Below are 12,205 nucleotides of genomic sequence, written 5' to 3' on the forward strand. Positions count from 1 at the left end.
GTAATACTCAGATAGGAGCCACTTAAGAAGGACATTGACAAACGGCTGTCGACAGGACATTGTCACCTTTTCTCTTGCCTCTTAAGATATTTGCTTGAGTGTGGTTTGCCACCTCTGATCTGTGAGTTCAAGGGTGTTACTGGATTCTGTGTGGTCAGGGACTATCCACCCCTTGGTGGGGAGTATTTTTCTTCGAGGGCTATTGGACCAGAGCTTAGCTTTGTTATTGCTGAATGAGACAACAGGTCTAACCCAGGGACTTTCCCAAATGACAAAGCAAGAAATATCCTGACATCTCCAACCTCAATTGACGACTATATATTAGGTTCTGGTCAGGACATAACTTCTCGTATAAAACCAAAAAGGATAGTGCATATTGTTGTTAACGTCCTCGGTACTAAATCAGAGCATATGTGAAATTGTGGTTTCGCTTGATATTGAAACTTTAAGAGTTTTCTCATAACAAAAACTCATTTTGCCATCTGTTGTTTGTTGAAATGGGGACCTGGAAAGGGTTACAAATTACTCATAATGTCTAATAGAATGCCTAAATATTACCAATGGTTTCGTAATAGTCACAGTGTGTTTGTCACAACAGCAATGCGGAAAATGAGGTTTGAATGCATCATTTTAAAACTCATAAATTCTCGTAGAGTCACGGAAAAAAATGGAACAGTAACGCTCAGATATTTGTGGATATATGTTGCCTTCTAACATGGTAAGTAGCCATGATATCAGTGCAGCAGGATGCCAGTGGAAGAATATTGTAGCTTCTGCACAATGGGAAGGGTTATATCTCTCCAAACAGATGTATACCGAAACCACAGCTGTATCGCACATGTCACCCACCAATACTGGACTGATCACAAACCGGTCTAAGCCGTCTCTCAAGGACCTCTGCTTCGCCTCTGCATGTGAATCATTGTGATTTTTGCAATGCAAAGAGACAGATCAAATAGACCGGGCTCGCTTCTGAACGCAGAACAGGCCTGGCTGGATATGGTGGCATGCTGATCAACGCTCAGGGCCATTTCCATAATTACCCAACAGTCCAATCACTGTGGATTCCTGCAACTCCTGATCTCTGCTGATAATCAGCCAGTGTTCTGGTCAGCGCTGGACCCCCAAGGATGAACAGGTGCGGCAATGCTACTGATTGCAACTAATGCAACTGAGGTCTGTTCAGAGAGGACATTCCCCTCTGGACCTGCAATCTGAAGATCTCTCTAGATGAGAAGAAAAGAGGACTTGTCCTGCATTTGGCTCAGTCTTATCACAAACCCTCTGAAGAGCAAGAATGCCAGACATTCTCACAACTCTGTTAACGTAAGAGTATCGGACACTCGGATCAACAAACTGTTCTAGTCCCTGATCTCCAACAGAGCACTTGGATGTTAGCACCTAATAGAAATAATTAATCAAGCAGGAGCATAAATAAATAAACAATACATGAGAGATAATGTATTAGCGAAATAAAGATTGCAGAAATAAATAAAGAAAAGACGTTTTCTCATATGTTGCATTTAGGCTATTCAATAACAATTGCTCCATCTAAATCCACAGCATGACTTTGAACTAAAGAGCAAATGCAAAGGATATTGAACTTTAAATGTGCATAAAAGACTGATTTTTGTTGTGAGAAAAAATTATAATGGAAAAAAATATTGAACATAATTAACTCCATGTTGTTTGGATTTAAAAAAACTGTCTCTTGATCCCTTTAAATTTTCAGTAAAAACAAGTATTGTCAGAAAACTCTGTTATATAAAATGTTAACATCCTAAGTGTTTTTTGTGATATTTTTATTCATATTTATAATATTTTATAGTAATATTTGTAATTCATTTATTTCATGTGTACCATGAGCTTCAACGTGTATATAGTACTCCTTCCACTTTTGAGCACAAACAGAAATGCTGAAAAGTGCAAGCAGCCACACACATGCAAAAAGAACAGTAGACATTATAGAGCTCTTAAACATGGAAAATAAAGTCTTTACATTTCTGCATTTAATTTAAATACCATTTATATTTGTCTTGATAGTACACGTGGCATTGTGGAAAGCATCATGATGACTTTGGATGAAGTTAATTAAAAGTGGTCTTTCCAGCAATTGCGGTCAGTAATAAGGCAGACCACAGTGCCACACACAAAGACAAGTCAGTGTGACTCTCGTGCCAGTGAAATAATGCAATAAACATGAAATGAATAAGATGTAATGCAACATAAAAGATTAATTTTATCTGTATTTTACAGTCAATAAAATGGTAACAGATTTCAACTGTAATGACCAAGTGGATACGGATAAACATGCACTCAGTAAAATGTGTATTGAACGCGACGTAACATTATTTTCCGTGAACATGACACTTAGTGTGTATAATACTTTTCTTTACTTACATGATGACGCGTTCCCGGACTGGATAGACGTCATCGTTCGCGTTCCCCTTCTCGCGCGCTGGTTAAAAAGAAGGTGGAAAGAGCAAAGGGAAACTTGTGAGTGCACTGAAGAGCATGCAACAGACAACCTAGTGCAACTTTTGATCACGCGTATCAACCTTTGTGCACCAACGGGATTTAACTTTTGGGAAAGGAGACGTACAATTTCTGTATATAGGCTAATCCGATCACTTCTTGTGTTTTTTATTTCTTATTAAAATACAGTATCATGTTTTTTCCACTTTAACAACATCATAACCAGCACTTGTCTTAATTTATCATCGTAATTTCTTTCTTATTTCGTTCTTTTTTTTTTAATACCTTTACTATTATTTAATTTAGGCTGCTTTGCTTGAATCAAAATTAGTAATTCTATAACAACTTTCTGGACGCGTGGGGACTGTCATACAGCAGTCCTGGTTTCTGAGCAGTCGCGTGTTCCGCTTTCCCTCTGAAAATGATGCATTTTAAATGTGTGCTCTTGTTGGCCATCGCGGCCAATTTTTGGGAATGTAGTGATGCGAAATTCGGCGAGAAAGGAGAATTAAGTCCAAGGAGGAGGAGATGTTACGATGGAAGTCTGCCGAAACGCCTGAAAAAGAAGGAGAGAAAACTGTCACTGGAGGGAAGCGGCGGAGGGGAGGTTTGTCACAGGCTCTATCCTCGCGTGTCCTGCTGCCCGTCCAGAAGAGCTCCGTATCAGATCCTCCATCGGAGAGATGCTCGGGTATGTTCAGGCTTCCTGCAGCCTCAAACTGAACTAGTGATTCTCATGCGTGTTTTATTATGGCATTGATTTTTAAGATGTTTGCAACAGCAGTATGTAGTGGGATAATGGGTGATCTTGTAATGAACATATGGATAGATATGCGCACTGTGTGTATTGAACGCGTTTTGCAATAAAAAAGTCAGCAAGACGCACGCAGCGCAGTGTAACAGAACGCGCGAGTCTCGAGACGCGGTTTTAAAAGTTGATAAACGCTGATAAACACAACGAGATCGTTCGCAATGGCTTAAGACGTCCGTCTCGCGCATAATTACATAGAAAAACAATTAAAAACAGCTCGGACCGAGGTTAGAACGCGTGCAGTGCTGTTCATTCGCGAGCACGAGGCGTATGAATGAAATCGCTTAATTTTCATGCTCCCCTACTGCAATATTGTGTTTCCGCTCTTAGAAGCTGTACTCCTGCAGTTAAATGTGTGTATGTATAGATTAGACGCTTTGCGCAACTTTTCACGCTGATGTTTCAGTGACAGCATGTGCTTCTCGTAGTGATGGATATAATTGACATAACACAGATGGGAAACAAATGTCTCTCGATCGGTAATGAATCGCACCTTTCTGAGGCTTTGTATAGACGTGAGAAGATTAATCTCAATAGTTTTATCAATGAACACATTCTATGCCGAGAAATCGCGCTCTTTTCTCATGTAAACAGCCTCCGCAAATCGACATACGCGGCTGGGTGGCATCGCACGTCGGTTTGTGACAAAAAGCCATATTGCATCATTTAATTTGCTCAAGTCATGCAAATAAGAGCGAGGCTGAATGGAACAAAAAAGAGTCGACATCTCCTCCTCCCCACTACACTGCCCACACACGGAGTCTTTTTGCTTATGGCAAAAGAATAACAACAACACCATTGTGTTTGTTAGTTTCACTAATGGGTGAAGCTGGAGAACATCATTCTCCCCCAGTCCTTGGCTCTATCCAAGTGTTAGTTAATGCCTTTGAGTGAGTATTTGTCCTGCTCCCCACCCCAAACTTACATACACCAATTCCCAGAGGGCCAAAATGGTTTCACTTAAGCTGTTTAAAACAAGCTTACAGGTTTTGTGGGGACGTTAGCTCAGTTGTGGTTTGTCAAGTCTGCAAATTCCTTGAATCATGTCAGGTGATTCATTCGGTAAATTGCCTGTTTGTTTAATCTTATGGTTGTGGTAACTTCGATCATCGATCGCCTTTTTCTGGCACCTCAGTGAGAACTTGTGAGCTGTAGTTGCCCTCATTGTTTGTCACTAAATGACGAGCCATTGTTTTCAAACGAGTCTTTGTGTTTACATTTGTTCTGTCAGTTCCAGTGACAAAGGATATTGTGTGACGTGATGCATAATCCCAACATCTGCTCAGATTTCGCTATTTAAACATGTCATGACTTTTCATGACAAACCACACTATTTCAAAGCATCTACTATTAAATAAGTTATGGACAGTTGGACTTAAGCTCATATATGCCTCCTATTTGCACTGGCATGTTTCGACAGTCGTTACGTATGGCCTTAAAAGGCTGTGATGTAGACCGTGGTGTGATTTGAAGCAGCTTTGAACAACTTTTGGCATTTTTTGGAAAACACAAAAAACAAAGGTCCTCTTGTTGCTGGTGAGGGTGATGGCAACATTGGAGCCCATCCCAGCAACATATGGGTAGAGTGCATGGTTGAGAGCACACAAATGCTTCTCTCCATGGACCATGTGCCAGTCCATGGCTCACTAAATCAATGGGCAATTTAAAGCAGGAGAGTTGCCACTCACAGACCAGGCTAACACACCAACCACTGCAAGACTGAGAGCGAAGAGAGCTTGAAAATTCACGTTCCAAACTCTCTGGTTCATATGGAGGTGTCAATACTTTTTTTGGACACCGTTTTCTCTTTCACCCACAAAGATGGTTTTGATTCACTCGAAAGAATCTGGAGAATCAAAATCAAAGAAATCTGTCAAAATGGTTTACTACACAGAGCAGTGGGCTGTCTGCTGGGTGTGCTGGTCTAATTGACTTGGACAGACTGCTAATTTGTTGATACCAGCACGGGAATGATGTGCCCGTCTATCTATAAATTGATGTTTACACATGGACCTCACACAGAGAGAGGGAGGTTTACCAGACTGCTGCGGCACAGGCGCATGTCTGGGGAAGGGAGCAGATTACATTGTTGTTTTATTACAGCTAATTTGTTACATAAATAAGCCTGCTAATTTTCTCGGCCCTAATCTACTGTTTACTTTTGTTTGGTGGCTTAAGAAACATTTTGAGTATCCTCATTTCGGTCCATTCGCTCCAGCATGGGTTCAGCTGCCATGCGAGGTGCAATTTTGACTTGCTGTTTGTGAGCTCAAATAAACAAATCAGGAGAAATCAAGCCCACATGGATGTGTGGTGTTTGTTAAGAGAGATGTTTAAAATGTGAATTGTGTCCAATTAACGAGAAAACATTCCAAAAATGTATGTCAAACCACCTAGTTTGATTTTTCTTTTATTATATATATATATATATATATATATATACACACACGCAGTCATTATATAGGAACAGCTTTGTAGCATGAGTAAAATTTGGATTAGCCATTCAATTAGAACCACAGTTCTAACCTTTGCTGGTTGTTTTTTGTTCCTCAGATCTTCTCAACCAATAACACAGAGTGTTCTAGACTGCTGGAGGAGATTAAGTGTGCCCATTGCTCACCACATGCCCAGATGCTCTTTCACTCACCCAAACTTGAAAAGGCACCACACAGAGAACAAGATCTACCCCGCTTATGTCACGACTACTGCCAAGAGTTCTACTACACCTGCCGGGGACACGTACCAGGTAACAAACAAGATCAATACAAGAGGTATTTTTTAAAAAACATTATTAACTTCATCAGGAACATCGCTCTTCTGACTCATGTATTGCAGTTATTCTAAGTCCAGGTGAACAAATTACCTCAGGTAAATTCATCAGACTGTGAAGTCGCATTGTGGGAGAAAGCAAAATATCCGTGGCAGCCCCTGCACAGCAAAGTTACTTTGAAACTGAGAGATTCGTTCATCTGATGTTCAAGAAATGCCATTCAGGAGCCACTTGTTGCTGTTTCTTTCTTTCTTTTTTAAACTTTGCAATGACTTAAGCATCACAAAAGGCCTTAAATTATTGGTATTATAGAAATATAAATGATGAAAATGTGATATTTCAAATAAATAGCAAAATAGAAATTTGAAGTTGTGACAAACTAAATGAAGAACTCAAAAACACCCCAAACAAAGTTCTAAAAAATGTAGCTGTAAATGAATGATTTTATGACCTGTTTCTTCCCTTCGGTCCTTTGGCAAGCATCTTATTTTACGTCAACACAGCCTGCCAAGATGTGTTTGGTGTTTATGTGCATGTGTGTGTGCGCAGTCTGACTATGGTCTAGACATGACTGACACTCACTCCTCACAAGACACACACTTTACAGGATGCAGCGGAAAAACGAGGCCTGTTCAAGGCACTGCTCACATAATCAGTTTGTTTTTCTTGGTGGCAGCCTACGTTCAATGAAAAGACAAACATTAAGGCCTCTGAAACATAAGGGCGGAAAACAGATGGCAGTAGGGAGGAGTCCGAAAACCTGAAAAGCTCTAAGCCATCATGAGGTTTGTATTTTCTCCCAAACATGAATGACATCAGGAGCAAACATCCAATAGCTGCTCTGTAGTGTTGCAACATTCGCTGCATGATGCATTCCATCAGATGGAATGGTATGCAAAAGCTGGCCGTCAGACCAAACCTTCTTCCTATCAGCGCAGCCATAACAGATTAGATGGGGACCGATATGCAAACAGAGAGCAAACGCAAGCCACATGCACATACGCACCCACGGAAATGCGAATAGACCGACAAAAATGAGACACTGTATGCATACAGTTTACCTTTCAGTCTTCCTCTGCTAAACAGATAAATAAGGGTATGCTGTCTGTTGCGACTCTTTGTAGAGGGAGTAAGCGTATGGGAAAGAGAGAGAGAGAGAGAGAAAATAGTGGTAAAGACTCTGAGAACAGGAGCTGGGGCCAAAAGACTCTACCCCCTCCCCTCTCCCCCTCCCAAATCAGCATATGTGGTGACGAATGACACATTTATTTTTCTACAAAGGTTGTGTATATGTAAAACTGCTGAAGTGCATCAAGATGTCAAGTACTTTGGGTGGCCACCCAGGTTGCTTTGGAAGATAACCAGATGGAAGTAAAACTATAGCGCTGAGGATGTGGAGTCTCTTTCTCTCTGTCCTGTTTTTTGTAGGCCAGTACAATAAAACTAGAGCATATTGTGGAGGGGCTAAGACCATAGTTGAGGCCACACAGTGTTTTCGCCATGTTTAGGGAACTTATAAATTGTTCAAATTAGACAGTCCTTTTAGTTCATGTTATTCATTTCTATCCATACTTTTTAACCATGTTTTTAGACCGTGATTGCGCAATGGTTTTCAACAGTAATAAAAGTCCCTTCATATTTTCATGGTGTTTGCTTTCAATTCACTGAGATTAAGGAGAAACATTTCAGTTCCAAATATTCATTTTACAGTTGTCTGTTCAATGTGTTGATCTCATTTGATTTGGTGAAGATTAAACTTTGGTTTGGTTAAATAAGGTTAGGTTTTAATTTAAAAAATGCATAACACATCTAAAATATTCAGCAATGTTATAGCAGAACTGGATAACAAAAAATCTAATCAAATGAGTGGTTGGGAGGACTCGACCTGTGGCAGATATTTCCACCAAAAAGTAGTTTTGAGAAGATATATTCACACCCCACATCAGCAGACACTTTAGTTTTGATCCCCATGACCTCATAGATATAATGGAGACATAAAGAGTTTCCCACACTCTTGTAAAAAGATTACAAAATAGGTTTTTGCGATACAATAGAAGAACCATTTTGGGTTTCCCAAATAACCTTTCAGTGAACAGTTCTTCTGTTCCAAAAGAACCATTTTTTTCTTAGTGTAAAGAACATTTTAATAATCTGAATAACCCTTTTCCATTACAAGGAACCCTCTGTCCATTGGAAATACTGCATTGATGTTAAGGTTCTTCATGGAACCATATATGTCAAAAAAGAACCTTTATTTTTAAGTCATGAAAAACCAAGTTTATTTTAAAATTTTGTTCTCTAAAGCTTAGAAATGCTACGGTCTTTATAAATAATGATTTCAAATGATTTTGTAGTAATTTTGAGCGACTCTTTATTTTGAATTGTTAATTTGAATCAGAATTGGTTGAACTGGTTCCCACATTAGTCTGAATGACACATCAGTAAATAGTCTGAAGGAAATTTGAATGCTTTTTTTTATTTTATCCCTCAATATGAAATATGGACATGGAAGGATATGGAAAATCATGGAGATTCAAAAGTGTGGGAACTGCATAAAGATTCTGACCTCTCAGCTGCTATTGACAACAACTCCCAGACCCTTACCGCTCACACCAGCAGGCCCAAGATAACCACTGCGGTTTGTGTGTGGGTGGTATGGCAGTATGAGTGGAGGTGGTGGTGGTGTGTGTGAGTGTGTGTGTGTGTGTGTGTGTGTGTGTGTTTGTGTGTGTGTGTGTGTGTGTGTGTGTGTGTGTGATCTCACTGTTGTGTTTAGATGTTTAGGGATATCCTATCACCTCTGTTGTTGGTGCTGTTGCTTCCCTCCCACACGCAGCCCCCTTCCTCATGTGGCATGGGGGGCTCGCTGGAGATGAAAGGAAGGAGAGGAGTGTGTTTGTGTTTCTATCACTGCTGTATTTGCTCTACTTCTCCCCATGAGAGGGCTTAGCTAAGGTGGTAACCATATCAGTGAGGTTTTTAGGTCACAGTGGCTGCCAAACCGAGTCCTGTTCTCTCTCCTTGTTGTCGTGCTGCTCATTCAGCCAAAAGGTTCCTAGAAACGGACTGTGATTTAATTGCCACATGGTTAATTTTAAGAATTTTCATCGCACAACTCTAGATGTCTAAATTAGGGTGAATTTATTTTGGCTACGATTGAAGAAATAAATAAGGGTGTTTTCCATGAAGGTAAGCAAGCAAACTTAATCTCTTAAATATAATCAATCAGTTTGGGTGTGTACTTATCATTTATTTGGATTTGACCTGCAAGTTTCTGCTGAGAGATATAACAGCAAAGGAGATACAGACTGAGCGTTTGGCATATTTGGGTTTAATTAAACTCACAAACTGTCCACTGTCGGACCACACATGTCTGAAGCGGTTTGTAATACCTCACTGGGGTTCAACCATCACATAATTGTAGCACCCAGAAGTGTGTATCATTGTGGCTCTGTCAAATATGACCGTTTTTAACAAATGGTTAAAGGTCTGGAGTCTGGACGCATATGAATGACCATGACTTGCACTTGTCAGATATGAGGCAATAACAAATGTCTTGATTTGAGACTCAGTACTTCATAAATGCACCATAGTCAAGATAGGAATTAAACTTGGCACCGGAATCACCACCAAAACGCCCACACAATAAGCCGTCTGATGGCTGAGGACATACTTGACTCGAGTACAGCTTTGACTGTAGGGGATTCAGTTGTTTTTAGAGATGATTACATCATCCATGGACCCTGTGTGGTGTCTATCTCAGGCTGAGACCAGTTGTCTGTCTGTCTGTGTTTTTTAGAACTGTTCCAAGCCGACGTGGATGAGTTCTGCCAGTACTATGGAAGGAAGGACGGAGGCCTGTGCTTTCCAGATTTTCACAGAAAGCAACTGCGCAGAGATTCCAACTACCTGTTAGATGAAAAAATAGAAGTGATTAACAGGTATACATAATTCAGTTTTACACACACATTTCTTTGTTGAACAGTAGAGAAATAGTTCACCTGAAAAAAGTTCACCTGAAAATAAAAATCTGTCAATATTTATTTACTCATGCCATTCCAGATAGAAAAGATGAATTTGTGAAGAATGTCCTGGTCAATCTTTTCAATATAATGAAAGTAAAATAGGGCTGCCAAGCTCCAAAATACCATACCCCCCATATATATGTATATACATATGGATATATATACCTCATCTGCTCATAGTCATAACGACAAAAATTTAAGTCATTATTCACAAAAATCTTGACAACTGTACTAGCTTTCCTTGGCACTTTAATTAGTGTATATAAGATAAGGAACGATGTCTGATTTGTAAGCTAATTATTCTTTTGAGTCAGAATTGGTTGATCCAGTTCACAAAACCTGAATGAAAATCTGAATGATTCATAAATGGTTCTAAGGTTCAGCTCAGAATACTGTTGCAACAGCCAGTGGCAAGGAAGATTATCAGTAAATATCGACTTAGTTTGACACAAATTGTACTGTATAACTTCAGAAGACTTGGAATCCAGTGAACAAGCTGTATGAACTACATTCATGGAACTTTTGCATCCTTTTTTTTGCTTGAACGTTCCAGTTCCCATTCATCGTAACATTGTGAAATGAAGATGATTAAATAATGACGGAATTTCCATTTTTTGGGGTGAGCTATTCCCTGTAATGACATCTGAGTGTAACGACATTCATCATCAGGCATGAGAGAAGCTTCCTTACGTCATCTAATGTCCCATGGCCCAGTATGACTGGCCTGCTTCGACTACTAGGTCATCAGGGCAGCCTCAACAAGGTCAATAGAGACAAGACAGGCCTGACTAACCTTCCATGTCACAATATTCCTGCATGTACTCGTTGACTGGTCCATTGCCCCTCTTTCCAAACCAGAGCTTTGTGTCCAGACTTTAGTTTAGCCAGCTTTAAGAACACAAAGAAAGTGCTTATACTGCAGGAACTATGAGCTGTTGGTGACAGCCAGAGGGCTTTGCCCATTTGTGACAGGACATAGCAAGGGATGTCATTTGGGGCTGACTCTGATTTAGCTCATAGCTGAATATCCTGTTGACTGTAACCTCATATTAGTATTAGGAAAAGGCTTAAAGGGTTCGTTCACCCAAAAATGAAAATTAGCCCACAAATTACTCAACCTCAAGTTATCCTAGGTGTATATGACTTTCTTCTTTCAGATGAATCCAGTCGGAGTTATATTAGAAATTGTCTTTGATCTTTCAAGCTGTTTAATGCCACTCAGCGGGTGTTGCATGCATCAGGCGCTTTTTATTTAACTTCTTTTAGACTGATGCATGCAACACCCGCTGAGTGACATTAAACAGCTTGAAAGATCAAAGACAATTTTTAATATAACTCCGACTGGATTCATCTGAAAGAAGTCATATACACCTAGGATGACTTGAGGGTAATTTGTGGGCTAATTTTCATTTTTGGGTGAACTAACCCTTTAATTATTCACTTTTCACAACTTACAATGATGGATTCATATGTGTAGTCAACAAGACCACCTGTAGGACTCCCAAAAACATTGTTAGCCAACTATGGCCGCAAGTTCTGTTGTTACTAAAATTTCGGTGTTTCCTGTTTCCCGCAACTATAATTTCTCTAACTCTTCTTCATGCTGTGGTAGTTATAGGGATAGTTCTGATAGTGACCTTCTGAGGCAAATATTGACGAGCTATGAATCCGCCATGTGTTTTGAGAAGGCTCTGAGCCCACAGTCATTGTAAATGAACGTCATAATTCTTAATCGGACCTCCCATTGCGAAGGGCCAGTAAAGCAGCATATCTGATCAGGTACAGTCACTGCAAGCACGTCAGACTGACGTTATTCTACAGCTCAGGCACGAGATGTCAGACATACATTTGCTGCCAGTTCACCCCCTATTACATCTATGGAAAATCCCTCCAAGACTGCTCGTTAACAGGAGCACCCACTCTGCTGATGCCCTTGTTTTATTTAAGGCATAATGTGAGTTGGCGTGTCCCCACATCAAATGTGATTTGTGGTTAATGGAACACTTGTTTCACAGCTTGAGAGCCCCCAACTTCTGACTATGTTAAATGAACTTCTCCTGTGGCTTTTTATTCAGTCTACTCCCAAACCAGTCTGTCAAGCAGAAACGAGTCTGTTGTGTTCCT

The 12,205-nt window shown here is 40.1% G+C and overlaps 1 protein-coding gene across 1 annotated transcript in view; it reads left to right on the forward strand.

The window, feature by feature from the left end:
• The first annotated feature begins 2,484 nt into the window (after positions 1-2,484).
• Positions 2,485-12,205, forward strand: part of LOC107684442 (hedgehog-interacting protein-like) — a 33,645-nt gene continuing 23,924 nt past the window's right edge. Inside the window, exons 1-3 of the mRNA XM_016480694.1 lie at positions 2,485-3,166; positions 5,840-6,032; positions 9,856-9,997. Of these exons, the coding sequence (XP_016336180.1) occupies positions 2,897-3,166; positions 5,840-6,032; positions 9,856-9,997 (605 nt within the window). The 5' untranslated portion in view covers positions 2,485-2,896. The remainder of the gene's footprint in view (positions 3,167-5,839; positions 6,033-9,855; positions 9,998-12,205) is intronic.

The sequence above is a fragment of the Sinocyclocheilus anshuiensis genome, unplaced genomic scaffold (genome assembly GCF_001515605.1).
Source record: "Sinocyclocheilus anshuiensis isolate Anshui unplaced genomic scaffold, SAMN03320099.WGS_v1.1 scaffold309, whole genome shotgun sequence".
Classification (NCBI taxonomy): Eukaryota; Metazoa; Chordata; class Actinopteri; order Cypriniformes; family Cyprinidae; genus Sinocyclocheilus; species Sinocyclocheilus anshuiensis.